Source organism: Pseudonaja textilis, chromosome 1 (genome assembly GCF_049901715.1).
Source record: "Pseudonaja textilis isolate UNSWEBS1 chromosome 1, rPseTex1.2, whole genome shotgun sequence".
Classification (NCBI taxonomy): Eukaryota; Metazoa; Chordata; class Lepidosauria; order Squamata; family Elapidae; genus Pseudonaja; species Pseudonaja textilis.
Window position 1 is genome coordinate 303,934,625 of NC_141990.1, and position 12,404 is coordinate 303,947,028.

The 12,404-nt window shown below is 37.1% G+C and overlaps 1 protein-coding gene across 12 annotated transcripts in view; it reads right to left on the bottom strand.

Moving 5' to 3' along the window:
• Positions 1-7,288: 7,288 nt before the first annotated feature.
• SYNE2 (spectrin repeat containing nuclear envelope protein 2) overlaps positions 7,289-12,404 on the bottom strand; it is a 229,008-nt gene continuing 223,892 nt past the window's right edge. For all 12 annotated transcript variants that reach the window (XM_087922313.1, XM_087922312.1, XM_087922311.1 and 9 more), the window contains 5 exons: positions 11,897-12,025; positions 11,178-11,369; positions 10,995-11,084; positions 10,184-10,230; positions 7,289-9,344 (listed from right to left, as the gene is read on the bottom strand). In XM_087922313.1, coding sequence (XP_087778439.1) covers positions 9,119-9,344; positions 10,184-10,230; positions 10,995-11,084; positions 11,178-11,369; positions 11,897-12,025 — 684 coding nt within the window. In that variant the 3' untranslated portion in view covers positions 7,289-9,118. The remainder of the gene's footprint in view (positions 9,345-10,183; positions 10,231-10,994; positions 11,085-11,177; positions 11,370-11,896; positions 12,026-12,404) is intronic.

Here is a 12,404-nt window from a genome sequence, read left to right on the forward strand (position 1 = left end):
GACAATAGAACAGGATAGAATAGATATTGTGAAGGCTATGCATAAAATGTAATTCTTCAACAATGCAAAAATAGTAGTCTTCAAATTCTTGAGAAGCTTAACTTTTATTCCTATATCAAGGAATGACCTGCTTGAAAATTTGTGGGAATCTTTACTAAAATCTCAGAACTTCTAATTTATAGTTAAATAAGATTTGCAGCATTTATGTTGAAACAGTAAATTATACAGACTGAGAGCTTTCTTGAGTATTGTCCATAGTCACAATGCCAGATTTCTTTTAAAACTACATATGTTAACTTTGGGGAATGCATGTTTGAAGGTTTTAATCCACTTAGTACAATAATTTCTGCACTATTCTTGGGGGTCTCAGAAGACAAAAGAACTGCCTGGAGATGCATGGACCAAACGAAAGTTTTCTGCATGCCAGGTACATGTCTTATTAAAGAGTTAATGTTGCCTTTAAAACCATGTGCAGATACAAAATGTTCCCAATGCATTGGTGCCACAACTCTCAGACTCGCATTTGGCATGGTTATTTTATATCATTGTAGACCTTCATGTATTTTCTCCACCAACATCATCCCCATTTTTCTGTTTTCTAATATAATTTAATTGGTTATCTGTCAGTCAGTCCTTTTTTGACCACAGTGATCCCACAGATATTTTCCAAGATTTACATTGCAATATTTTATTGGCTTGAATGGGATATAGAGAATGTTAGTTCATTGTTTGCGGACATTGATTTCAGCATGCAATTCCTGCAAACACATATGAAAGCATTTGATGTATCTTATGTACATTTAGTTTATTAACGTTTGCATAAGAAATCCGCAACAAGCAACTTGAGTATGATTATCACTGAACAAACTCCAGTGACTTCTACTCTAGAAGCACAATGACAAGAAACTGTCCCGCCTATTACATTATTATAACTCTATGAATAAAAGAGGCCAGCTTTTCTGAAATTATTGGCTTTCCAAACAAATTCAGAGACAATTAATTCCTCTTAAACTTTAATCCCTTGTGTAGTCCCCTTTAAATGAACAGGACAAACTTGAATTAAATATAAGTGAAGGACGGTAGATGGAAAGAGTAAGGGTATTCTTCAAAAAAGTGATAGAAATGCATTCTTAAAATATACTTTATTTCTTTGGGAAGGTGCAAACATTGTTTAACCTTGGGCAGTCTTGAAATAATTTTTAAAAAAGCCTCATGGTTGTACCTGTGGAAAAAATATTCCGTCGCTCTATTAAATTATGCTTTCTGACCTGTTGGGCTGAGTTGAAATGATCCACAGGCAGATCAACTTGATTACTTAACCCTAATCCTAACCCAGTCAATGCATTGGCATTCTTAACTTACAAAGGCTCTTCAGATAGCATCTTTTTGTATAAGACTTAACAGTTACCAAAGTCCCAAATTGCATACATTTTGAATAATGGTTGAAAAATGCCCTTGGGCACCAGAAAGAAGGTCCAATCGGAGCCTCTGCTTGATCTAGCAAAGGAGTCAGGAAACTTGGCTCCTTTATCAGTTATGGACTTCAACTCCCAGAATTGCTGAGTGAGCCATAAAAGGTTCCACATCCCCGGCCTACTGGTTTTTCAGTTGTGGGGGAAATCAATTTTTGACTTGAATGGGACTTTTTAATATACAAATGTAGGACATATATATATTAAATTTGGCTCACTCAGGAATTCTAGGAGTTGAAGTCCATAAGTGATAAAAGAGCTAAGTTTCCCTACTCCTGATCTAGTGGTTGATCAAAATACAGAACTATTTCCCTTAATCTTAGGATTGAAAACATAAACTTACCTTTCATGGCTATTTCCACACCTTCCTGCTTTGGCAGGTATTTCATTGTGGATCCGCATTGTTTTACTGCTGTCTTTTCGCACCGCAATGCTTATCACAATTATCTAGAAAATAAGGTCCTTCGAATGAATGAGCCTTGTTTGCACAAAACGGAGTTTGAAGATATCTGCATTCTGTAGCTCCTGTCACATGCCTACATAGCATTTCTTACCTATGGTGTTTTGTAAACCATAAAATAAATATGAATGTGTACTTTTCTTGTTAACGGCTTGAAAACTAAAATGTTTTTGGAATTATTTTTGGTGCCTTTCCAAGTATTTTGTGAACATAAGCCAAATTTCGGGTAAGGTGTGAAATCTGACACTTTTTCAGCTGCTTTTTACAAATGTAGAGCTTGTCCCTCCCTACCCCCTACCCAAGTAATGTGTTTGTAGGATGTAAGTGATAAATAAAAAAACAACATTCTATAAGTTCCTGGTCTTTTTCATTCTTCTCAAATTATTGTTTATATTCTTTATTTCGCCGTGTTATGATGGTTGACCTTTAATTTTTGCTAAGAAAAATATTTCAGAGGGGGAACGAAAAAAAAGGCCTAAGCACAGACAGGAGTTCAATAGGCAGCTTTACACCTGGGTGAGTCATTCCTTTTCTGTTACTCTTGGTGCTTGCAAGTCTGTTACTAAAAAAAATTATTTTTTAAGAAACAAGGAAACTTATTTTATTTAAAGTGCATCTCAAAGCTCCTTATTCCTCCCAGTTACAAAAGAGTTAGGCCAAATGACACTCTAACTTACTCTAGTGACATCACTGTACCAGAACCATCTGGCCCTTTGGAAGTAAAAACAAAAGTAATAAAAATAAGTGATGTCCCCATTGTCACAAATGTGCTTGCTGATGCTTTAAGCCAAGGGTCTTCAAACTTGGTAAGTTTAAGACCTGTGGACTTCAACTCCCAGAATTCCTGAGCTAACATGACTGGAGGAGGAATTCTAGGAGTTGACGTCCACAAGTCTTAAAGCTTTAACCATTGTTTCTTAAGCCAGTGTTTTCTCGGGGATTCTGGGAGTTGAAACCCACTCATCTTAAAATTGCTGAAGTTGAGAAACAATGGCTTAAACAAAGTATTCTTGCATATGTAATACCTGAAAAGATTTGTAATGTTTGGTGCTGTAATTTTTACAGCATGATGCCATACAGGAAATAGAAGTATTGAACAAACACCTCCACTTTAACCATTATAGCTCAAGCACTCAGTATGACTTCTGTGCTAAGGATCTGTTCTCTCCTGAGGTTGTTCAGAATTGGTTACTTCTGGTACATTTTGGCAGAATACTTCCATCTGTTAAAAAGCCAGTGAGGATGGAACATTTATGTGGCAATCCTCTTCCATAATTTCTAGCATAAAGAGTGAAATTAGTTCTTCAAACAAGTGGCTAATGACTGTTTCAAGTGGACTTTTTCTTCTGGTTTGAGAGCTAATGATTGAATAAATGTGGCATTATGTTTAAAAAATTCTCCAGTACACCCGTTGAATATAGGATTGACAGGTAACTGAGGTACAAGTGATAGTGATGGTAAACTTTCACATAGTTTTCTGCCATTTTGGAGTTAGGCAATAGAATAAAAAGTGGTGAACTAATTCATCAATATTAAATACCAGGCATACGTCACACATGCAGTGGCCAGATTGAAACTTTTCCTTCCTTTCAGGGAGATGTGGCCTCTTTCAATATCAAGGATGCTAGGCATGTAATAAGTTGTTTGATAGTTGAAAAATGTAGGATCTTATTCAGCAGAACTAAGGTTCTAAAGAGGCTACTTCATGGTCTGGACATCCATCTACTTATCAGTCAATGGGGTTTAGATCAGCAAGTCAGTTAGGTAGAAATACATGTCTATACTCATGAGGTGGGCTCAAGCATTCATGAATACCCTGGGTTTGATGAAGGTCTGAATGGATGGGACTTGAATTAGGAGTAAGCACTGTGGTATTTGAACTTCAGGGACCTCTTGTTAGATACAGGCACTGAGAGGTTTGGTCTAAGTCAGAGGTAGGGAACTATGGCCCTTTTATGACTTGTGGACTTCAACTCTCAGAATTCCTGAGCTAGTATGGCTGGCTCAGGAATTCTGGGAATTGAAGTCCATAAGTATAAAAGGCCATAGGTCCTCACCCCTAGTCTAAGTAGACAGCAGCTTCATTTGGAATGCCAGAAACTTCTCTACTAATTTCTAGGAAGTGGCATACTGGAGGGAAACTTCCTAGCAGAGCCAGCTGATCTTGGAGGCCCAGTAATTGAGGATGGGAGGTGTAGACACCTGATCATGCAGGATTCTATAGTATCTCTTGGACCAACAAGCTCTGTGGATGACTGGCACTGGACCCTTAGACAGTAGAGAGTTTCTACAATTCACAGTGAGTTGGTGTGGTACTGGTTAACTCCTCCTGGAGAGAACTTGGTGATGAGATAAAAGATTGTGTTGTACACTATGGAAAACCATATCCCAGCTCGGCGTCAACTATCATTGAGGTCTCATGTATCCTTGGATGGTGAATTGCTAACACGCTGGTTAATCATGTTGGGCTTTTGAAGTAACACAAAGGAAAAAGGAAAAAAAAGGTTGTGAACTATCTTGATTTAGGGAATACTCATTAGAACCAAGGAGCAAGAAGCATCATTGGAAGCCTAAGCTGTAGAAAAAAATAACCTAAATAAGCTTTAACCATGAACATAGGTTGCTATTGATGTCTTGGAACCCACAGCTTGGGTATTAAGGAAAGGACTACCACTGTCATTCACTTGAGCTGAAATGTGCTGAAATGAGCTGATGTTGCAGCTGAAACAGGCACTTTTCTTCTGTGGTTCCCCCCTCCCCATCAAATTTTAGCTCATAAAATTTTCAAGATTTGTTAAGACTTTTTTTAAAAAAACCCCCTCACATTAATGGTGCATTAGCTGAAGGTGGGGAGAGAGATGGGGTTGGTACTTGGCCATCTGTTGGACTTTGTTCCTTAATTGAACATTTAATTTTCTCTTTTAATATCACCCTAATCTGTCTCTCTCACATACACTGAACATGTTATAAAGAATCCTGGCATTGCTGGATAAATACTGTATAAATAATATAGTTTCCTTGTGTTTCCTCCACAAAGGTGACAGACTAAATGAAGCAATTGGCTTCTGCAACTGAGTTGAATTTTGCATTGTTTTGCTAGTTTGTTTACAGTTTCTTGAAACCAACCAGGTTAATACCATTTCACATACTGGTGAAAAGCTTGAGTGGGCAAATATCCAACTAAGGAAGTCCACTGAGGGAGTCAAGGCACTGGCTGGCAATAAAAGGGGAAAATTCCTATTTATTTTCTTCCTTAAGAGTCTAGTGTAGCGGTTAAGGCACCAGGCTAGAAATCAGGAGACTGTGAGTTTTAGTCCCACCTTAGGCACCAAACCAACAGGCTGATCTTGGGCCAGTCACTCACTCTCAGCCCTGGAAAGGAGATACTGGCAAAATCAAATGGCACTTCCAAAAAAAAACCCAACCCTGCTAAGAAAACTGCAGACACATCCTGGCAGTCAGCAGGAGTAAAACACTGACTCTTTACCCACCACTCTCATCTATCTGTTTATCCATTATTTTATTGTAGCTATATAGGCAGTCATGTCTATGGATGGTGCATATGAAGATGGAGAGGAATTTTTTCCTCTGTAGGAAAAAAACGGACAAACCACAGGCTGAATCTTATGGAACTTTGTGAAGAGGCCTGTTTGTATGTTTCCTTTAACTCAGAGATCTCCAATTGTGGCAACTTTAAGACTTGTGGACTTCAACTCCTAGAATTCCTCAGCCAGCATAGTTTGCTGAGGAATTCTGGGAGTTGAAGTCCGCAAGTCTTAAAGTTGCCAAGTTTGGGGACCCCTGCCTTAACTCATCTTTGCAGAACCTGGGGAGTTGGGGGGGTTAATAAAAGTCAAAATTACAGATGTGACCACATGTTCAAAGTCCTGAGTCATTGGCAAGTTAAAAAACAGGCTTTGATCATGTAGTTGCACCCATATTGTTGTCTTTTTTGAATTAGACACACCTGATATCACATTTATAAGACAAGCAGATTCTGATTAACTCCAATTTCCCAGCCAGCTATGCAGTCATTTGTCACACCAACTTAACAAGCTTATTGTTCAGAATGCAGATATTTTATCAAATGTCAAACTGAAATCTACAGCTACCCCACAATTTATTAAGAAAGTTATCTGATCAAATAATAAGATAAGATTGCTCTGGCAAAACATGTTTTTGAACAATCTCTGCTGACATCCGGTAATTACCACATTATTTTCAAGGTAGTTACAGATTGATCTCTTTATGACCTGTTCTAGGATCATGTGGATTAGCAGCTGACTTTTATAAATTAATACTTTTTGTTGTTGTACATTATCTTATATTGTGTCCATATGAATGGGAGAAAAATAGCCATATAGATAGGAAAGAAAATTTATCTAACTGTGCCCTTGAATTATTATATGCGTTACTTCTTTGGAAGGGGAATGGTATATTTTTTTTAAAATATAGTTTAGTAGTTTTTACAATTAAAACCAACCAACAATACATACACAAATAAACAAAAAAAGAAAAGAAGAAAAGAAAGAAAAGAGGGAAAAATTTAGAGAAAAGAAAGAAAAGGGAAAGAGGAAGAAAAAAGGAAAAAGAAAGATTAAAAGTGTCCATATGAATGGGAGAAAAATAGCCATACAGTTAGGAAAGACAATTTATCTAACTGTGCCTTGAATTATTATATGTGTTACTTCTTTGGAAGGGGAATGATATCTTTTAATGGGATAGTGCTTAACCAAACATTAGTTTTTGGTAGGGCTGCTTACTATTATATAAGATAGGGGTGGGGAACTATGGCCCTTTTACGGTCTGTGAACTTCAACTCCCAGAATTCCTAAGCAAGTTTCCCACCCCTGATCTACACCCCTGCAAACTACAATAGAATGGCAAACATAGTCTGCTTTTTTGGTTATTATATTTTAGGCTCCCCCCCAATTGTAACAAGTTTTTAATTTTTTTTGTTAAAGATAAGAAAACTACCATGAGGGGCTTCCTGATGGAAAAATTTTAACCCCTGTAACTACCAATCTGCATAGGTAATGCTTAAAAATGTTGACCATCATGGGCAAGTATCATCTGGTAGGCTACAGACTGATCACCTGTGCTATTGTTTTTGATATTTGACATCTGTTATCTGTTTTGTGTAGAAGAAAGAAGTACATATAAGACTATAAACATGTCACATTGTCTCTGGATTCAATTGTTATGGGAATGTAAGGTCAGGAGTTAATTATAGTAAGACAACACAAGGTCATGCGTTCTAGTAGTGAATAGTTACACCTAATTTAGGAATTTGCAGCATTTGCTATAATCTGTCTCTGAAAACTTAATTTTATGAAGTATTGAGATAAAGGCTGAATTACTATAAACAGCGGAATTTTAATAAGGAAAACATGATTGAATTGTACACAGAAGCAGTGTATTTTTGATTTAAATAAAATCATTTTTTTAACCATCAGATGAATTCCACTTCATTTTAAATGTGATGCCTCTCACTGATGAGGCAGCATCCTACTTGAAAATTAGGAAGGCATCTAACCCAGTGTTCTATTTTCAAAAAAGACTGAGCAAAGATTTGCAGGAAGCTCTAAAGCAGTGACAAGAGAACAATGGCCCTTTCTTGATACCTCCTCAATTCATAAATCCCTTTGGTAGTCATTGATATGGAGCCTTTGCAAAAAGAGATGTTGTATATCAGTTAAAGCTAACAGGAGTTGTCTGTGTATGGAAGGCACATAGTAGGTCTCCATAAGACAAACCCCTCCTTTCTCCATTTAGTCCTCCATCCTTTCCCTCTCATTTCAAGATCCAGCATGTATTTTATTTTTATTTATGTTAATTCCCTGTAATTTCCCCATTGGAGACATTAGAGAAGAAGAGCTGCATTAATCTATGATAGTCAAAAAATCAGAAACTTGGTCACACCTTTTGGGGCAAACATAAATAAGCTTCCATGAGCTTATTTTGTAAGTCAGAAAAAGAGCTACTAGACACTGATTTGGATCTGCAATTTCCTGTAATTCATTATCAGAATTATGCAGGAATGTTATATGCTAATTCTTAGAATCAAGAGAGAAAGAAAATAAAGGCCCAAATATTTTCAGTGCATATATACAGTATACTGCTGTCTTAGCCACAGGAATGATGCTTAAATCATCGTGCATAAATCATTTCTGATTTACTGTATGTTATTCAAAGAAAATTAAACATAAATGGGTTTGATTAAAAAGCTGTATGTCCACAAAATCCATTTGTTTGTGTATGAGATAATCAACACTAATTATTTTTTCTTTAAAAAACCTCTATAAACAATAAAGGCTACCTACACGTAGCATTTTCATTTCTTTTTATAAAAACCGTACAAAAGGAGACATCAGACAAAGTAGACTAAGCACTATAAAAATCTATCTGGGAAACATACGTATTCATGAACTGAATAGGTAAGATTCCTAAAATTCTAAAGTATAAGAAATATTTTAAAAATTGAAGTTGTTTTTCCACTAAAATAGCAAAATTCAGAAAGAGATCTCCCTGCATGCAAAGTACCACCTGAAAAAGGAGTTCTTTTTTTACATTAAAAATGATGGGCTCACTCCACCAGGAAGTTTTCTGCAAGACTCACCAAAATGAAGAGAAAAGACAGAATAGTGCAGCCATGCTGTTGTGCAACTCTAGCTTCTACCTGTTATAATTGGGCTTATGCAGTAGATCTTCTAGGGGATTATGCATTTATCTTTGATTAGAGAAATTATTTTAATGCCAACAAGACACAGTCTTGTAAATTCTGTGTTCACCAGTTCTTTCTGGCATGAAGATCACTGATTGATCACACACTGTGCAAAAAATATAAAGTACATTGTGTATAGTTCGAAAATATATAGAAACAGCTTTCCTGTACAAAGCTCTAAGTAATTAACAGCTCTTACCCACCCAATCCAAGTACTGAAATTGCTAAGAAATTGTTATCTCAGTGATGAGAAGCAATAGCATATACTCAGAAGATGAACTGAAGCCTCCTAGTTTGGTTCCTGTTGAGTGCAATAGAGATCTCCACATAATATTGTCAATGTTACTCATCAGTGCCTCCTAAGCCCTGGTTGAAGTTACTAAGGAACTGAAATTCTGGACAAACTCTAGCAGCATAAAAAGAGGACTCCATAGAAAATATTAACTAAAAAATTGAATGTCTTTAAATTGGTGGAGGTCCATTAATATATCGTAGCATTGGGTAGAAAGAACGAGCAAAGTTGTTGGTTTGAGTACAGCTGTAGTCTTCTTCTGAGACGGGGATCAAGGAGGCCAAAAACAACAAGAGAAGGAGGAACAATTGTAAAGGTAATGCTGCTCGAAGGACACGACAGAAGAAAGCATGCTTCTTGGGTGCAAACGAATTGGTCTCTTCCTTCTCCCCCATCCTGCAAACAGAGGACAACTTATAAATAGGGCAAGCCACTTGTACATAAACAAAGAGCAAACCTCTCTCTCTTCTGGCACTAATGATGTTACCTAGTTGGCAATGTCTGCAAGAAAATAATCAAGTTCAGAGACCACCAAGGAACCGCACAATTTACAAACTCTCTTGTACCAAGTGAGATTTTGATTCCTTCTAGCCCTATATTGCCTGTTTGACTGGCACCACCTCTTCAAGCTTGGATACCAAATGCCATGGTCAAAAACAATTGCTGGACTGAATTCTTGCAAAAAATATTGTTAAGACTTGCTTCAGCATGAAATATTTTTGTGGTCTGAACTATTAAGACTTGTAATTCTACACCAAATCCCATGGTTTTTAATATGAAGTGTCATAAATATTTCACAAGTCATGCATTGTGAAAACTATGAATACTTAAAGACATTAGCAACCAACCATGCAGCTAGTATCTAATAATTGAACTCAACCTGACATTGAGATCATGCAATTACCATGCTTTGGACCATGGAGAAGAAGAGAAGACCGACTCTTTCACTCCCTTCTATGTTTCTGACACAATTCAAACTTGAATGAATTTCTTTTTTAAGGAAATGCAAATATTCATTCATCCATTGGGGACTTTGGGATTTTGGGGGAGGACTGTGGCATAAAGGATTACATCACCTCTCCTTCCTTCTACATGATCCTAAGTTGTTTAGCATTTCCTACAGCTAAGCAAATCTGCATTCAAATAATCAATATTTCTTATTGAACTTTAAATCTATTGGAATTTTGATACTAATTTTTAGTTCACAGAAGAAACTGTTTATTGAAAAGCATTACCTAACATTGCTGCTGGTATTACTCTGCAGGATCTTCTTTTCATCAACCTGTAGATATTTAAAATGTGATTACTACTGCTAGTCATAAAAAAATAAAACCCCAAAGCAATAGCATGTACAAAAGGCAAACACGTTTAAATTGCATATAAATACAGTCAGCCTAGGAGTATTTTGGCTGTACAATGCATCCCTTCTGCCATGGTCTCTATACTGCCAGTTGTCATGGGGTCTCAGGAATACACTAGTATAAATAAAGTATCATTTAACATGTACAATGGAAATTACTTGGCCCAATGCATAGTGTGTGGGCAAAACCATGAGAGTCAATACCTGAAAGCATATACAGGTAGTCCTTGACTTATAACCACAATTGAATCCAACATTTCCAAAGCTAAGCAAGACATTTGTTGAGTGTATTTTGCCCCATTTTCTTTTTTACCTTCTTTGCCACAGTTGTTGGCAAGAATCATTGCATTGTTAAGTAAGTAACCCGCTTGTTAAGTGAAATCTTGCTTCCCCGTTGATTTGGCTTATCAAATCGCAAAAGGTGATCATAAGACCCTCGGATACTGCAACTGTGATAAGTACATGCCAGTTGCAAAGCATCTGAATTTTGATCATGTGACCATGGGGATGCTGCAACGGCTGTGTGAATAACCATCACACTTTTTTCAGTGCCGCTGTAACTTTGAATTGTCACTAAATGAATGGTTGTAAGTCAAGGACTACCTACCAAGATTGAATGATGACAGAGAAAAAGAAACAAATTAAAAGGGAAAAAACTTTTACAAAATAACCATCAAACAACTTGCCTTATTTTTAGAAATGGGAGATTTCTCTGATAATTGATGATAGCTTCCAGAATCCAATTCTTCCCCATTCACCTGAAATGTACTTACATCCTAGAGGAACAAACAAGAAGAAAGCTTTACCTCTGTTATTTCTCCAAAATTAGAGTTGGAGTAATCAGATTCGGAACATGCAGTCCAGCCTACCTGTCTTCCTTGTGAGGCCTTTAAGTCACATGAAACTCCTTCAAGAAGCTGTTTAAGCTTCTTCCCAATAACATGGACCTTCTCATTAGCTTCAATATATTTTTCTCCGTCAGGTTTGACAAGCAAGTATTCAGCAATTTCCTGTAGATTATTTACTTGGAGCTGCCGTTCCAGAAGCTCTTTTTCCAGTTGCTTAAAATATATAAGAGGAAACATTAACAACCATAGGAAGTTGCCTCCTAGAGAATCATATCACTAGTTCATCCACTCACTTTACTCTGGCTGATTGTAGCATTTGCGAGAGAGTCTTGGATTAGAGGTGCAGCTGAATATCTGGACTTTATACATGCAAACAATATAACAATACTTTCCAATGAATCCTGCTTCATGGGAATTAAACATATATTAGGACACCAAACAGGACTCCAATGCCCCAAAGCCAAAACTAGAAGCTTGGCATTCCAACATCCACTCAAATACATGTCAATCAATCATGCTTGGATCTCTACACTTGCAATAGGCCATGGGTTGCAATAACCATGGTTGGTTGGACCCCTTGTTTATATATAATTCTAAATGAAATTTATGGAACAGATTTATGAGCTCTGTAGTGGGGAGTAGAGCAAGTCCCATTGTTCAAAAGGAGGCCCAATGCATAATGCTGAAGATGCAATAATTTGTCTCTAGATGCTCCAGATTTTTTTTCTTTCTAAATTTACCATTAATTCCTTTCGACTTTCCTGTATTCTGTGAGGATCAGCATTTGGCTCCTTAACTTGTGCTTGGTGTCTCCGTGTCTCTGCAGCAGCCAGCCACAGCAGCAGTTTCTGATTCTGTTCATGAAAATCCTGCAGAAACAAGTGCTCATTTTTCAGAAAATAATCATATAAAAACACATTAAGTAACCTCAAGATGTAACTTTGTGGCAGCTGATTCATTAAATCTACAAGTACTCCTCGACTTACAACCGGGACTGGAATTTTCATCATTGAACAATGCGGCTGTAAAATCCAACTGTACTGCTTAGCAGTGGCAATTCCTGCAGTTCCAATTGCCATCTTTAACCAAATCCCACGTTGTTGGGTGATATTAGATAAGGCAACTTCCTGCTAACTTCCTACAGCCAAAGTCATGAGGACAGGAAATTGCAAGACTTAGTTAAATAGCTAATGCTGGATGGGGGGGACAAAGCGAGGAGGTGTGCAGCGAAGGTGCAGTGTGGGTTGG